This window comes from Venturia canescens, chromosome 1 (assembly GCF_019457755.1).
Source record: "Venturia canescens isolate UGA chromosome 1, ASM1945775v1, whole genome shotgun sequence".
NCBI classification, from domain to species: Eukaryota; Metazoa; Arthropoda; class Insecta; order Hymenoptera; family Ichneumonidae; genus Venturia; species Venturia canescens.
This window is the reverse complement of record NC_057421.1, coordinates 37,707,128-37,719,445: the sequence shown is the minus strand read 5'-3', so window position 1 is coordinate 37,719,445 and position 12,318 is coordinate 37,707,128. Positions and strand designations below refer to the sequence as shown.

At 36.8% G+C, this 12,318-nt stretch overlaps 1 protein-coding gene across 2 annotated transcripts in view; it reads left to right on the top strand.

Moving 5' to 3' along the window:
- Pdfr (Pigment-dispersing factor receptor) overlaps window positions 1–12,301 on the top strand; it is a 61,375-nt gene extending 49,074 nt beyond the window's left edge. For both annotated transcript variants that reach the window (XM_043410677.1, XM_043410668.1), the window contains exons 12-14: window positions 7,416–7,530; window positions 8,434–8,527; window positions 9,759–12,301. In XM_043410677.1, coding sequence (XP_043266612.1) covers window positions 7,416–7,530; window positions 8,434–8,527; window positions 9,759–9,771 — 222 coding nt within the window. In that variant the 3' untranslated portion in view covers window positions 9,772–12,301. The remainder of the gene's footprint in view (window positions 1–7,415; window positions 7,531–8,433; window positions 8,528–9,758) is intronic.
- The last annotated feature ends 17 nt before the right edge of the window (window positions 12,302–12,318 follow it).

The window sequence follows — 12,318 nt, the reverse complement described above, 5'->3', positions numbered from 1 at the left end:
AGAGTCTCATTCGAGATGATTACAAATGTTGTATCGTCTACTTCCACACGATAGAGCCCCATATTTAGAGCTTATAAACAAAAAACAGGCGAGGCTCCTCAACCTCGCGCTCCGACCGTTCCCCAGCCAATGTCATATTGTTTAAAGTACCACTTCGGGATTCCAATAATAAAACTGTCCTTGTATCTTCTATTATTCAGGGGTCGGGTTTCAGTGAACACTCCGGATTTTACTGGGTGGAATGTAATCATCTCGAACGAGATTACAAATATATAAGGATCACACGTATTCGCAAAATTTTATAATCGGCCGATTAAACCGTCCGGAGTAGAATTCGCAGCAACGGTTTTACAATAATCCACAACCCAATATTCTATGTTGTAACTGAATTGTGATTAACCAATCTGAGTGTACTACGGATAATAAAACCGTACTTTTGATGCAAGATTTTCTGAACATCTATAGATGTTCTCCGGACGGTTTAATCGGCCGATTATAAAATTTTGCGAATACGTGTGATCCTTGAGACCACCCCGCCGTATTTTTAATTACAGCTATATCCATACCTTTCGCTAGCGCAGCTGACGTGGATGTATGTCTTGTACTATGCGCTTTAAATTTTGAATCGATACCGCTTTTCAATATTGACCGAATCCATCTACTAATAGTCTCCCTAGCCGCAGCCTTAAACGGTTTTCTTGATATTATTAGAACATTTGTACAATCACCTCTCAACGATTTGGTCACTTTTAAATATCTTTCTAGCGTACGTGCTATACACAACTCTGGTTTCTCTTCAAAAAACGGTAACAATAATAACGGCTGACAAGCATCTGGACGCGATGTTTTTATTAATTCCGATACCTTTATCTTAAAACCCTTTGACGAACGACTAATATCTTTGATTTTCATCACCGCAAAAGTCTGAACCCTGTGTGCTGTCCCCAATGCTAAAAGCGTTACAAGTTTTTCGGATAATGCTTGCATGCTAAGATTCTCCAATGAATATAGTTTCGAAACAAACGAGAGAACCGGAACTACGTCCCACGTCTCGTTATACTTTGGCTTAATGGGTCTAAGACGAAAGATGCCCATGAAAAACCGACTTATCACCTTATCATTTGTAACATATTTTACTGATATTAGGAAGATCGATGCTCGTGTCGAATTTAAAGTACCGTAAGACGCGCCCACCTTGTATTGTTCCTCAAGAAACTCTAAAATCTCATTCGCGTCAGCGCTATAAGGATTCTTATGGTTCTTATGACAGAATTGTGTCCGCAGTCTCAAAGGTCTGGTATACTGTTTCCATGTGCTCTCTGCAGGTGAAGAGATCAACACCTCAATTACCGATTCAGACAACTTCTTCCTGTGATATGCTTCCCTGACAATCTCGCGGCAATCAGTCCCAACGATTTCCCGAGTGGATGTAGGAGAGACCTACAAGGCGATAGCAATAAAGATTCAGCTGGTTTGAATACAATCGGTTCTTTGACTAATAATTCCGTAAATATGGGGTGCCAGGGTTGCGACGGCCAGTTTGGCACGATTACAATCCCACAAGGGTTTTTTTTCTGAAAACCCTTAATACCAACGAGAAAGGAGGAAAAGCATAAAAATCGATCGTTCCCCAGTCAAGGGTGAATGCATCACTAGCGAACGCATCACTAGCGAACGCATCTGGGTCTCTCTGTGCCAGGAGCAATAAACATCGCATTTTGCGTTACTCCTACTCGCAAACAAGTCAATTGCTGGACTTCCAAAATTCGCTACTACAGTTTTAAAAGCAAAATCTGCTAACTCCCATTCCGTATCGATATATTTTTTACATGCGAGTCCTTATCGGCATCTACGTTTTCTTTAGATGCTATGTATGATGCAAAAATCCAAATTTTTCTTGCCTCGCCCGACTGCCATATATCTCGCGTTGTTTTATTGAGCCCTGCATACTGCACCGCCTCCCATGTGATTAACATAAGCGATAGCCGTCGTATTGTCCACTCGTAACAAAATTTCACAATTACGCAAATCGTTTGCAAAACATTTCAACGCCATCCAAACAGCAAGCAACTCTAATCGATTTATATGGAGCTTTCTTTCAGAGGCTCTCCAAAAGCATGCGTACCTTCGTTTCCGCAGAAGGCACCCCAGCCTGATTTAGACGCATCTGAGAAGATTTCTTTCTCGAATCTAAAACTTCGTATTGGGTTAACCGATCTCGGTATATTCTCGCACCACCATGCAAAATCGTCTTAAAGATCCTCCGAAAGAACGAGTTTGGCATCATAATCCCCACTTATCAATAACGCAAAATATTTCTCTCGCTCAAACTTTTTTGTATATAGCCACCCGTATTCCATAGCTTTACAAGCATCAACTAATTTACCTATAACATGCGCGAATTCCCTAATAGAGCAATACTTTCTTTTACTGAACGTTTCAATCAAGCGCAAAATTTATTTTCTCTTTTTCTCTGTCACTTCTAATATCATCCTTTGTGAATTAATTATAAAACCCAGAAATACGCAGCTTGTACTCGGCATAAAATTACTCTTCTTATAATTTATCAAGAAACCAAGAGATTCAAGCGTACGCTTTGTTATTTCAACATTTCTAACGCATGCTGTTGCGCTCGACCCAATGCATAAAATATCGTCCAGATAAATTGTCGAAATAAACCCTTTTCCCCTCAAGAGGTTAACAACGGGTTTAAGAATCTTTGTAAAAACAAAGAGAGCTGTACATAAGCCAAAAGGAAGGCAAACGAACTCGTACATTTGATCTTCGAATAAAAATCTTAGATATTTACGGTTATTTGTATGCATCGACACCAGGAAATACGCGTCTTGTAGATCGATATTACACATGAAATTATTCTTTGAAATTAACTTTGTCGCGGTTCGAATATCCCCCATCTTCAAATGCTTCGTTGAAATAAACAAATTAAGCTTTTTTAAATTTAAAACAAATCTCATCGAGCCATTTGATTTTTGCACGAGAAAATATGGGCAAACAAACTGAGTTGCGCAGGGAACACATGGTCGTACTGCGCCTATCGTCAATAGTTTCTCTATTGCCAGCTTCATTTGCGAACAATCGTATGGCCTAATAGTTGGCAGTGACGTTTGATAAGGTGACTTAACGAAATCAATTTTATAACCTTCAATGCAACTTAGGACAAAATGATCACTTGTGATCTTTTTCCATTCCGTTACAAAATGACGCAGACGACCCGCTGAACAATTTACCTCTAATATTTCTTCGTGCCTCCTCTGGTAAAGCCTGATCTGCGAGTCTGACTCTGAGAACGATGACGATCGCGATCGCTGTCCCTCGCTGTCGACTGTTTCCAAGAGAATCGATCAAATTTGCGTCCTCCCTGATTGAAGTCCGCCTGGAATCCTCCTCTGTTGGCTTTGGCAGACGGGCTCTTCCAGTTTCCGGAGCTAGTTATATGCTGTGACTTCCGATTTACTGGCTGCGATTTGAGCTCGAGACCCACCTTCTCAATAGACTTGGCTGACTTAATTTTTTCTCCCAAATTGTCACCGAATAAGAAAACACCTGGTTTTGTCTCGTCCAATCTCCCTTTAACTTTATATATATGACGAGTTGCTTCCAGAGACTCTTTACGGGAGCATTAGCGTTTCCAATTGTTTTCGAAAATTTTCAAAATTTGTTTCTTCAATAATTAATTAATTATAGCATTCCGGAGAAGATTTTAAGTTGACATATTTTTTATTTTTTTTTCTCTTTCGATTGCGACCTCTTCGAATTCTGTAGCTTAACGCGTTGAAGAGATATCAATTATTTATTTTTTAATTGCATCAAAAAATGGTCTCGGACTTTCGTACACATTTTCGATGTTTATTTGTTTTATTTAGTGACAAATCTGGTACCATAATACATTTTATATACCTATATATTGTTTTTCTGGTGCCATAATACAAGTATATACCTATATATTTTCATGACGTATAACGTATGGTGTGTTGTTTATGCTGATAGATGATGAGGTTATAAAGATCGCGAATTTGACAGTTCACCGATATCTCGGTCTGTAGTACACGTATATACCTATATATTTTCGTTATGATATGACGTATGGTATGTTATAAATGCTAACTAGATAAGGTTATAAAGATCGCGAATCTGATAGTTCACCGACACTGTTCCAATTTTTCCGGTTCTGTAGAAAATAGATAAATGCAGGACAATGTTTTGGTAAAAGTGGTGAGGAAAAAGTGAAGAAGAAAAAAAGAGAAATAAAGGCCGAGGAATCCAACAGTGTTATATGTAATGGAGACAAATCGGAAATTGTCAACAACATTCGGATTGATGGTATAAAATATTTAGAAAGGTTAGAGATTTTTTCTATATATATCTAAAGACAGGACTAGAGATCAGTCAGGATTCTGAAACATTAGAAAAAAAGTCCATGCCTCCGCTCTTTCTCATCAGCACTTTCTCGCTCGCTCTCTCTCTCTCTCTCTCTCTGATTGTATCATCAGACTTGTCGATGTTTATTATTGGAGAATATAATAAAATAACCCAAAACAGCAATGACGAAGGAGAGCAAGGGGACTACAAAAGTATAGAAAGGCAGTATAAGCGCATAATCTGTACACGCATGACAGATTATTCGGAACTGCTTGTTTACAAAATTTCTATTGGCACATCGAAACTGAGGCAATCAATATTTTTTTCGTTTTGCATTGATGGATTTTTTTTCCATTAAAAAGATTAAATTGATCATAACGGAGAATTTTCACTTCAATTCCAACAAAGTAAAATTTAAGTTCGAAATAAAATATGTCCGCGTGTTTGTATGTGTGTATATTAGGGTGGTCGTTATATTTGGGGTCAAAATTTATTTTGACCTTTCCGCCCCCTAAACCGGTTCGAAATACATAAAAAGTAATGCTGTAATTTTTTCAGATTTTTGAATCAATGCTTAACCCTCGACCACGGGGGTTGAAGTTTTTCGTTTATAATACATATAATTTTTCTGCGTTTGTGGTCACGATTTTACTATGGCCCTCAATACGTTTGAAAAATCTTGAAATTTTCAGAAATTACTTCACAAGCATGTTGCTACACGGAAAAAATTTCCAATACTCCTACCCTCAAAATGTTGTATAGCACCACCATACTAACCCATTAATGCGCAAAACGACAATTTCAGACACACAACTTCAAGTACGCAGTTTTAACTGAGGAACAAAAGAAAAATTTTCCAAAATCCGATATAGGGGGTTTTCGAGGGTGCTCTTTTAGAATCTGCCATTGATTTTGTAAAATTAAATCAAAATCTTCATTATTTGTGCGTCTTTAATTGAAAAGTCAACAATTTTTGACGTTTTTTTTTTCCTTCAAATCGATTTTCGTTACTGTTGCTGCACTCAAATAACCATATAATCGCCAGCAAAAGTGTTCTCATTGTCTGACCTTTCCAGAACACTGGTTGTAACCAGTATTATAAAAGTATGTATAAATACATAAATACTCTTTCCTCACTCAGTTTTTCCAAGATGGCGGCTCATTCAAATGAGCAATTTGAATGAAAAGTGATGGGCCGGACAAGTACTTTTAGCATATATTTAAACATAATTTGTACCGACACGAAATTGACGTCGAATATTGTGAATACCAAGGGATCCTGAAAGTCTGAGGAGAATCAATTTTCTTCTAAGTCTCTGCCACCATAGAGTAACAAATGACTTTTACCTTTGATGCGATTTTTTGGTAACTTTTTGATTCACTAGAACTTTCTCTAGTTCCGGATGCTTCCCGTAGAAATGAATTTCTCACGTTCTATTTGAATTTTTTTCTTTTACAATATAATTACGGATTTGTATTTTTTCTAAATATAATGTCTTTTTCATGATTTGTGAAAGCTTTTCTTAATTGTGTTGTTGAAATTATTTACAGTTGGTTTCGTAATTTTTTTTTTAATACATATCATTATGTTTTTAATTTTTTTCATTCGTCATCCGATGTACTCGTCACTTTTGTATTTATTTGACAACGTTTTGTTCATTTGAACTAAACGTTTTTCATACATTACCAAGATTTAGCAGATTCAATTTTTTTGTTCACTACGTTTGAAATGGTTTTTTTATAACCTTTAGTAATGAATTGCTCATTTGAAGCAAGTTTCAAGAGAATAGATTGAACAACTTCTTATAAATCAACCTGCATTTGTGTTTTGAATTACATGAGTGTCACATAAGGTTTCACTGAGACTACTGTCCAGGTGACATAAAACATAAATGTACTTGTCTCCAATTTTTCAACAGTAATCGTGCTGTGACTTATGATTTGTATTTATCACGTTTAATGGCTGTAGTGTTGTGTCTATTGAAATAGATACATACACTGTCTCACACATCACAAGCTAGTAACCTGCTTGACAACGAATATTTGAAAAAGACAAGAGAGAGGGAGAGGGAAAAAAGATAAAGGAGAAGAAAGCAGGACGAAGGAGCTTGGTGTGGTGGTGAGCCAGTGTGGAGGATAAAACGGAATATAAGAAACTGCACCTATTCTACAATGGCCGTGTCATAGAGAGAAGCCGCAATCTCCGCATTTAATTTGGATGCTTCCAAATTGCAATTATACCCGAACGAGCATATTTCGCCAGCAAATCAGCTTGATTATCTTTCTTAAGCCCCTCGGCGATCCATTTTTCCCAGTTCGCTGCCAAAGTTGTGTTTAATTGCAACGCTGGAGCATCGCGATCGAGACTGACCGTGTTCTGTGCAACGTTTTCGTCTCTCTCCGAACAATCCGATTCCGTCGCAGAGTCTATTGATTCGATTAATTTCTTCAACTTTTTCAAAATTTTTCCATCGTTCTTCTTACTTTTACTCTTTCTTTTCTTGTGCTTATTCATCTTTTCCAAACTTTTTCAATAACTACGAAGCTCTAAATACGTGTGCAACCACCGCGCACAAAAAACATTATGACGTTGGCTGAGAAACGGTCGGAGCGCGAGGTTGAAGGCCCTCGCCTGTTTTTTGTTTATAAGCTCTAAATATGTGGCTCTATCGTGTGGAAGTAGACGATACTACATTTGTAATCTCGAGAACGAGACTCATCATATAATTGCGATTTCCACATTGCACGCAGCTGAGAAACTTCAACAATCAGACTTGGTGCACAAACCATGTACAAATTAGTATTTCTCACATCAAAGAAATGTTTTTGTACTCATAAAATATCATTGTAACTATATGCTAAAAAGTTCGCTATTGTGAGTTATTTCCATCTATCCAAAAACATTCCCGAAAATAATCAATTTTTTATTTTATTTTTTAAAGCAGGACCCCCCCCCCCCCCCTTTAACTTCCCCAAATTTTGCTGAGGGAATTTGGGTAAGAGTTTCTCAAAAAATCTCATTCGTTTTGTCACAGGTTAAATTGGCACTGGATAAAACTATTTCGGTTTATCTCTCATTGCGAGGCAGCGATCTCCAAACAAGAAGACAGTCGACATTCAGTGGCTGCCATACACAGAGGATAACGTCAGGTATTTTACACCCTCAATTGGAAGCATATTCATTTATAAGCATGCAATGAATCCAAAGATCTCATTATTATTATAACAATTGCGAGTCTTATAGAAAAGATACATTTTCAAAATCCTATACATAGATATAGAGCTAGATATCTTTTGGAAGAATTTTTTAAATATTTCGAGTCAGGTTCAGAAAAATGTAAAGTACAACTCTCACACTGACGTCATGACAACTTTTTTCATGAAAGCTAAAGGACTTTCAGCTGGAGATTTTTAGTAGATTTTTATTAACAGAATAGAAAAAGTTTTTGGAGACTAAATCTGTGAATAAAACTTGGGTAATGCTCATAACAAAAATTTCGACGCATCAGGACAGTGTACACGGTAAAAGTAAAGACACAAATTTATAAGCTCTTTCTGCATCGACCGAAATCACTTTTTTCTGTTTAAAAAAAATCGGTTTTTCTCATATAAACTTTGGATTAATGCAAAACAACTTAATTATGCTCCGAAATTGAATCGCTTTAAGAATAACAATGAAACGATCGAGAAAAACCCCACAGGAACGGATTCCGGTATTGAAACGTTTGACATTTCGAATGAAGAATTGTTGAGTGGCTATTAAAACCTACTGTTTTTTTAGTTTCTTCCGAGAATCTTTCGGAATCGGTAAACTTTTCGAAAATCACGTGCAAAACTTTTTCATCGTGAATGGAGAGTTCTTTTGGCAAAAAGTAACGTATCGTTGAAGAAAAATAACATTAAAGCAGTAAATAAAGAATTAAAAAATGAGCTACTCGCTTCAGTGGTAAGAATTGATGAGAACTCTTCAAAAATGGCTCTGGACATTCTCAACGAATTTTCCCACTATTGCTAACTTTGATTAATGATTTTTTTTAATTGTTTTTTCACTAGTTATCGAAGTTCACGAAGAAAGTTCGACACCCAATAAATGGATAAGACTGTGTTGTGGTGCCGCACACACACCACCACCTGATGAACCAGCCGAGTGAGTAAATACAAAAATGAACTACGACCCCATGATGTTCGCATATGTTTCTCTTCCAAGGTGACCAATATCCTCTGACCCAAATAGTATCATTAAAAAAAAAATTAAAAATTAAAAAAACAGTTCTAAGAACCATCTCCTGCACCGAAAAAAAGTACATTGTATATACCAAGGAGACAATGTGAAACTTTTAACTCCCAGCGCGATGTTTTCAGTACGAGTCATAACCGAGCGCGCGAGACGAAGACGAATACTGAAAACATCGCGCAAGGTGTTAAAAATTGTTGTCTCCGGGGTGCACACGATACTTTATATTTATAACGAAACCACGTTTTCGAGCTTTACAAAAGAAAATCGTAATGCACGATACTTTATGAAACCTAATGACAAGCGTGAATGATACGGTAGGCATATAGAATCGTACGCGGGCAAGGGGGTCGGAAATACGATAAATTAATGTAATTAGTGTTCACTCACAAAAATAAAATCATATCGTATTTTGTTGTTCTCCGCTGCTTCCTTCAAATCTGACGGTGTGTTGGGCAGCCACTCATCACTGCTATGTTTCTCATTGTCACTCAATTCTTTTATTCTATTTATCGATGTCATTTTAATAATTAGATGCGCGACATTCACTCGATCTTTTTGGCGCGAAAGTGAGGTTATGATCTCGTTCTTTTCCGCAAACCGCAAACTTCTGACACGTTAATAGTTCTACATCGCAACCGTGAGTGCAAGAGAGATAGCTGCAAATTTCGAAATCGAAATTCTTTGACACAGTTTGACTGATTACAAAAAGGCTGTGACAGCAGATTTTTGCCATCCTCCTGCGTAGGCCGACAGAGCCTTTTTTTCATCGGTCAAACTGGGTCAAAGAATTTCGATTTCGAAAATTCCAAGTGAGCTTAGTCGACTGATCCATACTCTCAACTCTAAAACTAAGTTGAAAGTGTTGTATTTTGTACCCTCCGCCACTACTTTCTTCGACAGTTACAAGAACACTTATTTTAGATCACACTCAAAAAAGCGAGGGAAACGTGGTTGCGTTATGTAAAGTAACTTTTTTATCGACATATGAAGCGTCTTAAAAAAATGAAAATTGACTTTTCATTATTTGTTGTATTCACGCATGATTTGAACTCTGGACAATTCTCCTTATTTAGCACGAGGATTTAGAGAATGTATGTCTCATTTGATTCGCAAAATACATCGTCGTCGTCTGTCAAAACAGAACGAACGTCTGACCATCGTGGTGCTGGCGAATCGACCGCGCCAAAGAGGAAAACATTACTTGACAAACGACGGATTCATGGACGGCTCCTAAGACCTGTGCTTGCGAGAAAAGTTCCTCAATACCCCTCGTCTGAAGGCTACCAATATTGAGTCATTGGTGGTAATAATTCGCTACGAGCTCACTCTATAAGGATCTCAGAAAATTCGTCGTAAATCTATATTTTCATGACATGCATGTGTATATGGGTGCGTTTGTAAACGGAGACAAAGAGACGATAAAAATTGGGTGCGACCTAATTTCAGCTGATCGTGTAAAAACGTTTTGCTATGTTACGAGACAATGAGAAATGGAGATTTTATATGAACGAAAAACATTGCTACATTTTTCGACAAATTCATGTTCAGAGATATGAAATTTTTAGCTCCTTTTTTATATGTCTACAGTGGATTATAATTGTGCCCTGAATTGAACTCTGATCGACACGAGTACATCAAGACATTTTTTGAAAATTCAAATCCTACTCTCCGACGCACCGTTCATAACATATTCATTCTTTAATGGTTACTAAGCCATTGTGCAACTAAACCTGCTATTTCATATTAGTCACAGTGAACAGGCGCAGTTACAAAAGAAGAATAACATTTTAGATTTTAGGCCAGAAGGATTACAAATTATCGTGATATATTCCATCGTCGGAGCAATTGTAACATTGATAATTATTACTTAATGTGAGGCTCTAAATGTTAATGTAATTATGACAGCTGTCGTATAATTAGCACTACGAAAATTTTTACTATGAAGTACTTGGAGATTGATTATATATGCTGATGGAAAATTTCATTAAAACCAATGAGTATTAAAATTCCATTAAAAATTGGAATCGCATCCCGGAATTGGAAAAAAAATTCAAGTTGAAAAATGGCTCCTGAGCTTCGTAATTCTAGAAAATTACATGCCAATTTTACCCTCAACACCGTGAATCGTTTTATTCAGAGATAATATAGTCTCGGCAAAAGCCTCGAGCCAGCAAACGACAGGGCTGTCAATATACTTGTCCCGAGACTCTACTCAATCTTTTGATGAATTTTCAAAGATTTAGCTAAATATGAAAAGTCCTCGAATCGATCGAGAAATAGTATTAACATTTTTGTTCAGTTGAATCCTTGAAATTCTATGTCGTCTCACCGATTCTAGAATTTTTCAAATATTCATCATGTTTACGGTGCCTCGGGGGGTACCGTGAGGGATACTTTTCTCATTAAAACTAACGGTGTGCTTAACCTGTGAAGAACTATTTTGGCAACTCGGATGTTCTGAGCTGAAATCTACTCCGACTCCGTCAAGCACATTTAACTCTTACTAAAGTACAAGAGCTTATTTACGCAATCGACCTCAAGAGTGTGTATATACGGGAGACCGAGTCAAAACGGGGAATCGGAGCAAAACAGGGTACTTCAAAAATTGCAAAACTTGTTTTTTTTTTTTCATTCCTGCAATTCGGTATATTCTTCGAAATAAAGAAAAACAGAACGCTTTCAAATCTTTCAAAAGATAATTCAAAATGGGAGGAAAAAAAGAAATTTCGAAAACGGATGGAAATTGGAAAGAGAAATGCTTGAGGAATTCTAATTTTGCTGGAATTCTTACTGCTTTTTTAAAGACGCAGTCGAGATGCATTGAATTTAAATTGCAGTAAAAAAAAAGAAATTTTACCGATTTTCAAGAGGCAATTCAAGGTGCTCCAAGAGTTTTTTATTTTTTTGAAAATTGCGAGAATTACAGAACGTTTCTTGGTGTTTGAGAGTAAGAAATAAATGAAACTCTCAACTTCTGAAAATTACGATATTTTCTTAGATACCCCGTTTTGTCTCCCCCTTATATGCATCCAAATATTATTGCGTTTATTTAGATCTTGAAAATCGTATTAGAGCTCTCGTATTTTTTGAATTGTTGTCTTACAAAGAAAATTTCCCGGAAAATTCTTATTTTTGAGTGACAAAAAGCGTTCTGCAGTCACTCTTTCTTTGCGAAATTTGAACAACAGTCACAGTTACAGTTCCAGTTAGCGATCGACGGATTTGCCTCCGATATCGAAAAATTTGCCAAAACCAAAACCTCTGTGGAAACGATTGCGGTTTTTTCCTGTCCAAAGAATCAATCAACGATTTTTTATAGCTGCATTTCAATGGATGATCCGAGTAACGAAAATTCAAATTCAATCGATCGCTCTAATGTGGGCTAGTGCTTGAAGCTGCCTTAACAACGATTATATTCTTATATTACGTCGAACACGTGTATTGGTCGAAAATGGAAAATTTCATATTTTTACATCGAAAATATTTCGAAAGAGAAAGATAAAAGAGAATAAGATATAAAAGAAGAGAGAAAAGTTATATTGAAAATGTTTAGAATAAGTATGCACAGGAAATAAGCACGATTTGTGGTGAGGTAATTGGTAATTGTTTATGGTGATCGATGTTTGTTCCTGGATTTCGTTACCTTTATCAACTTGTTGTAAATACATATTTCTGGCGACAGTCGAACGTGTAGTTTTTCT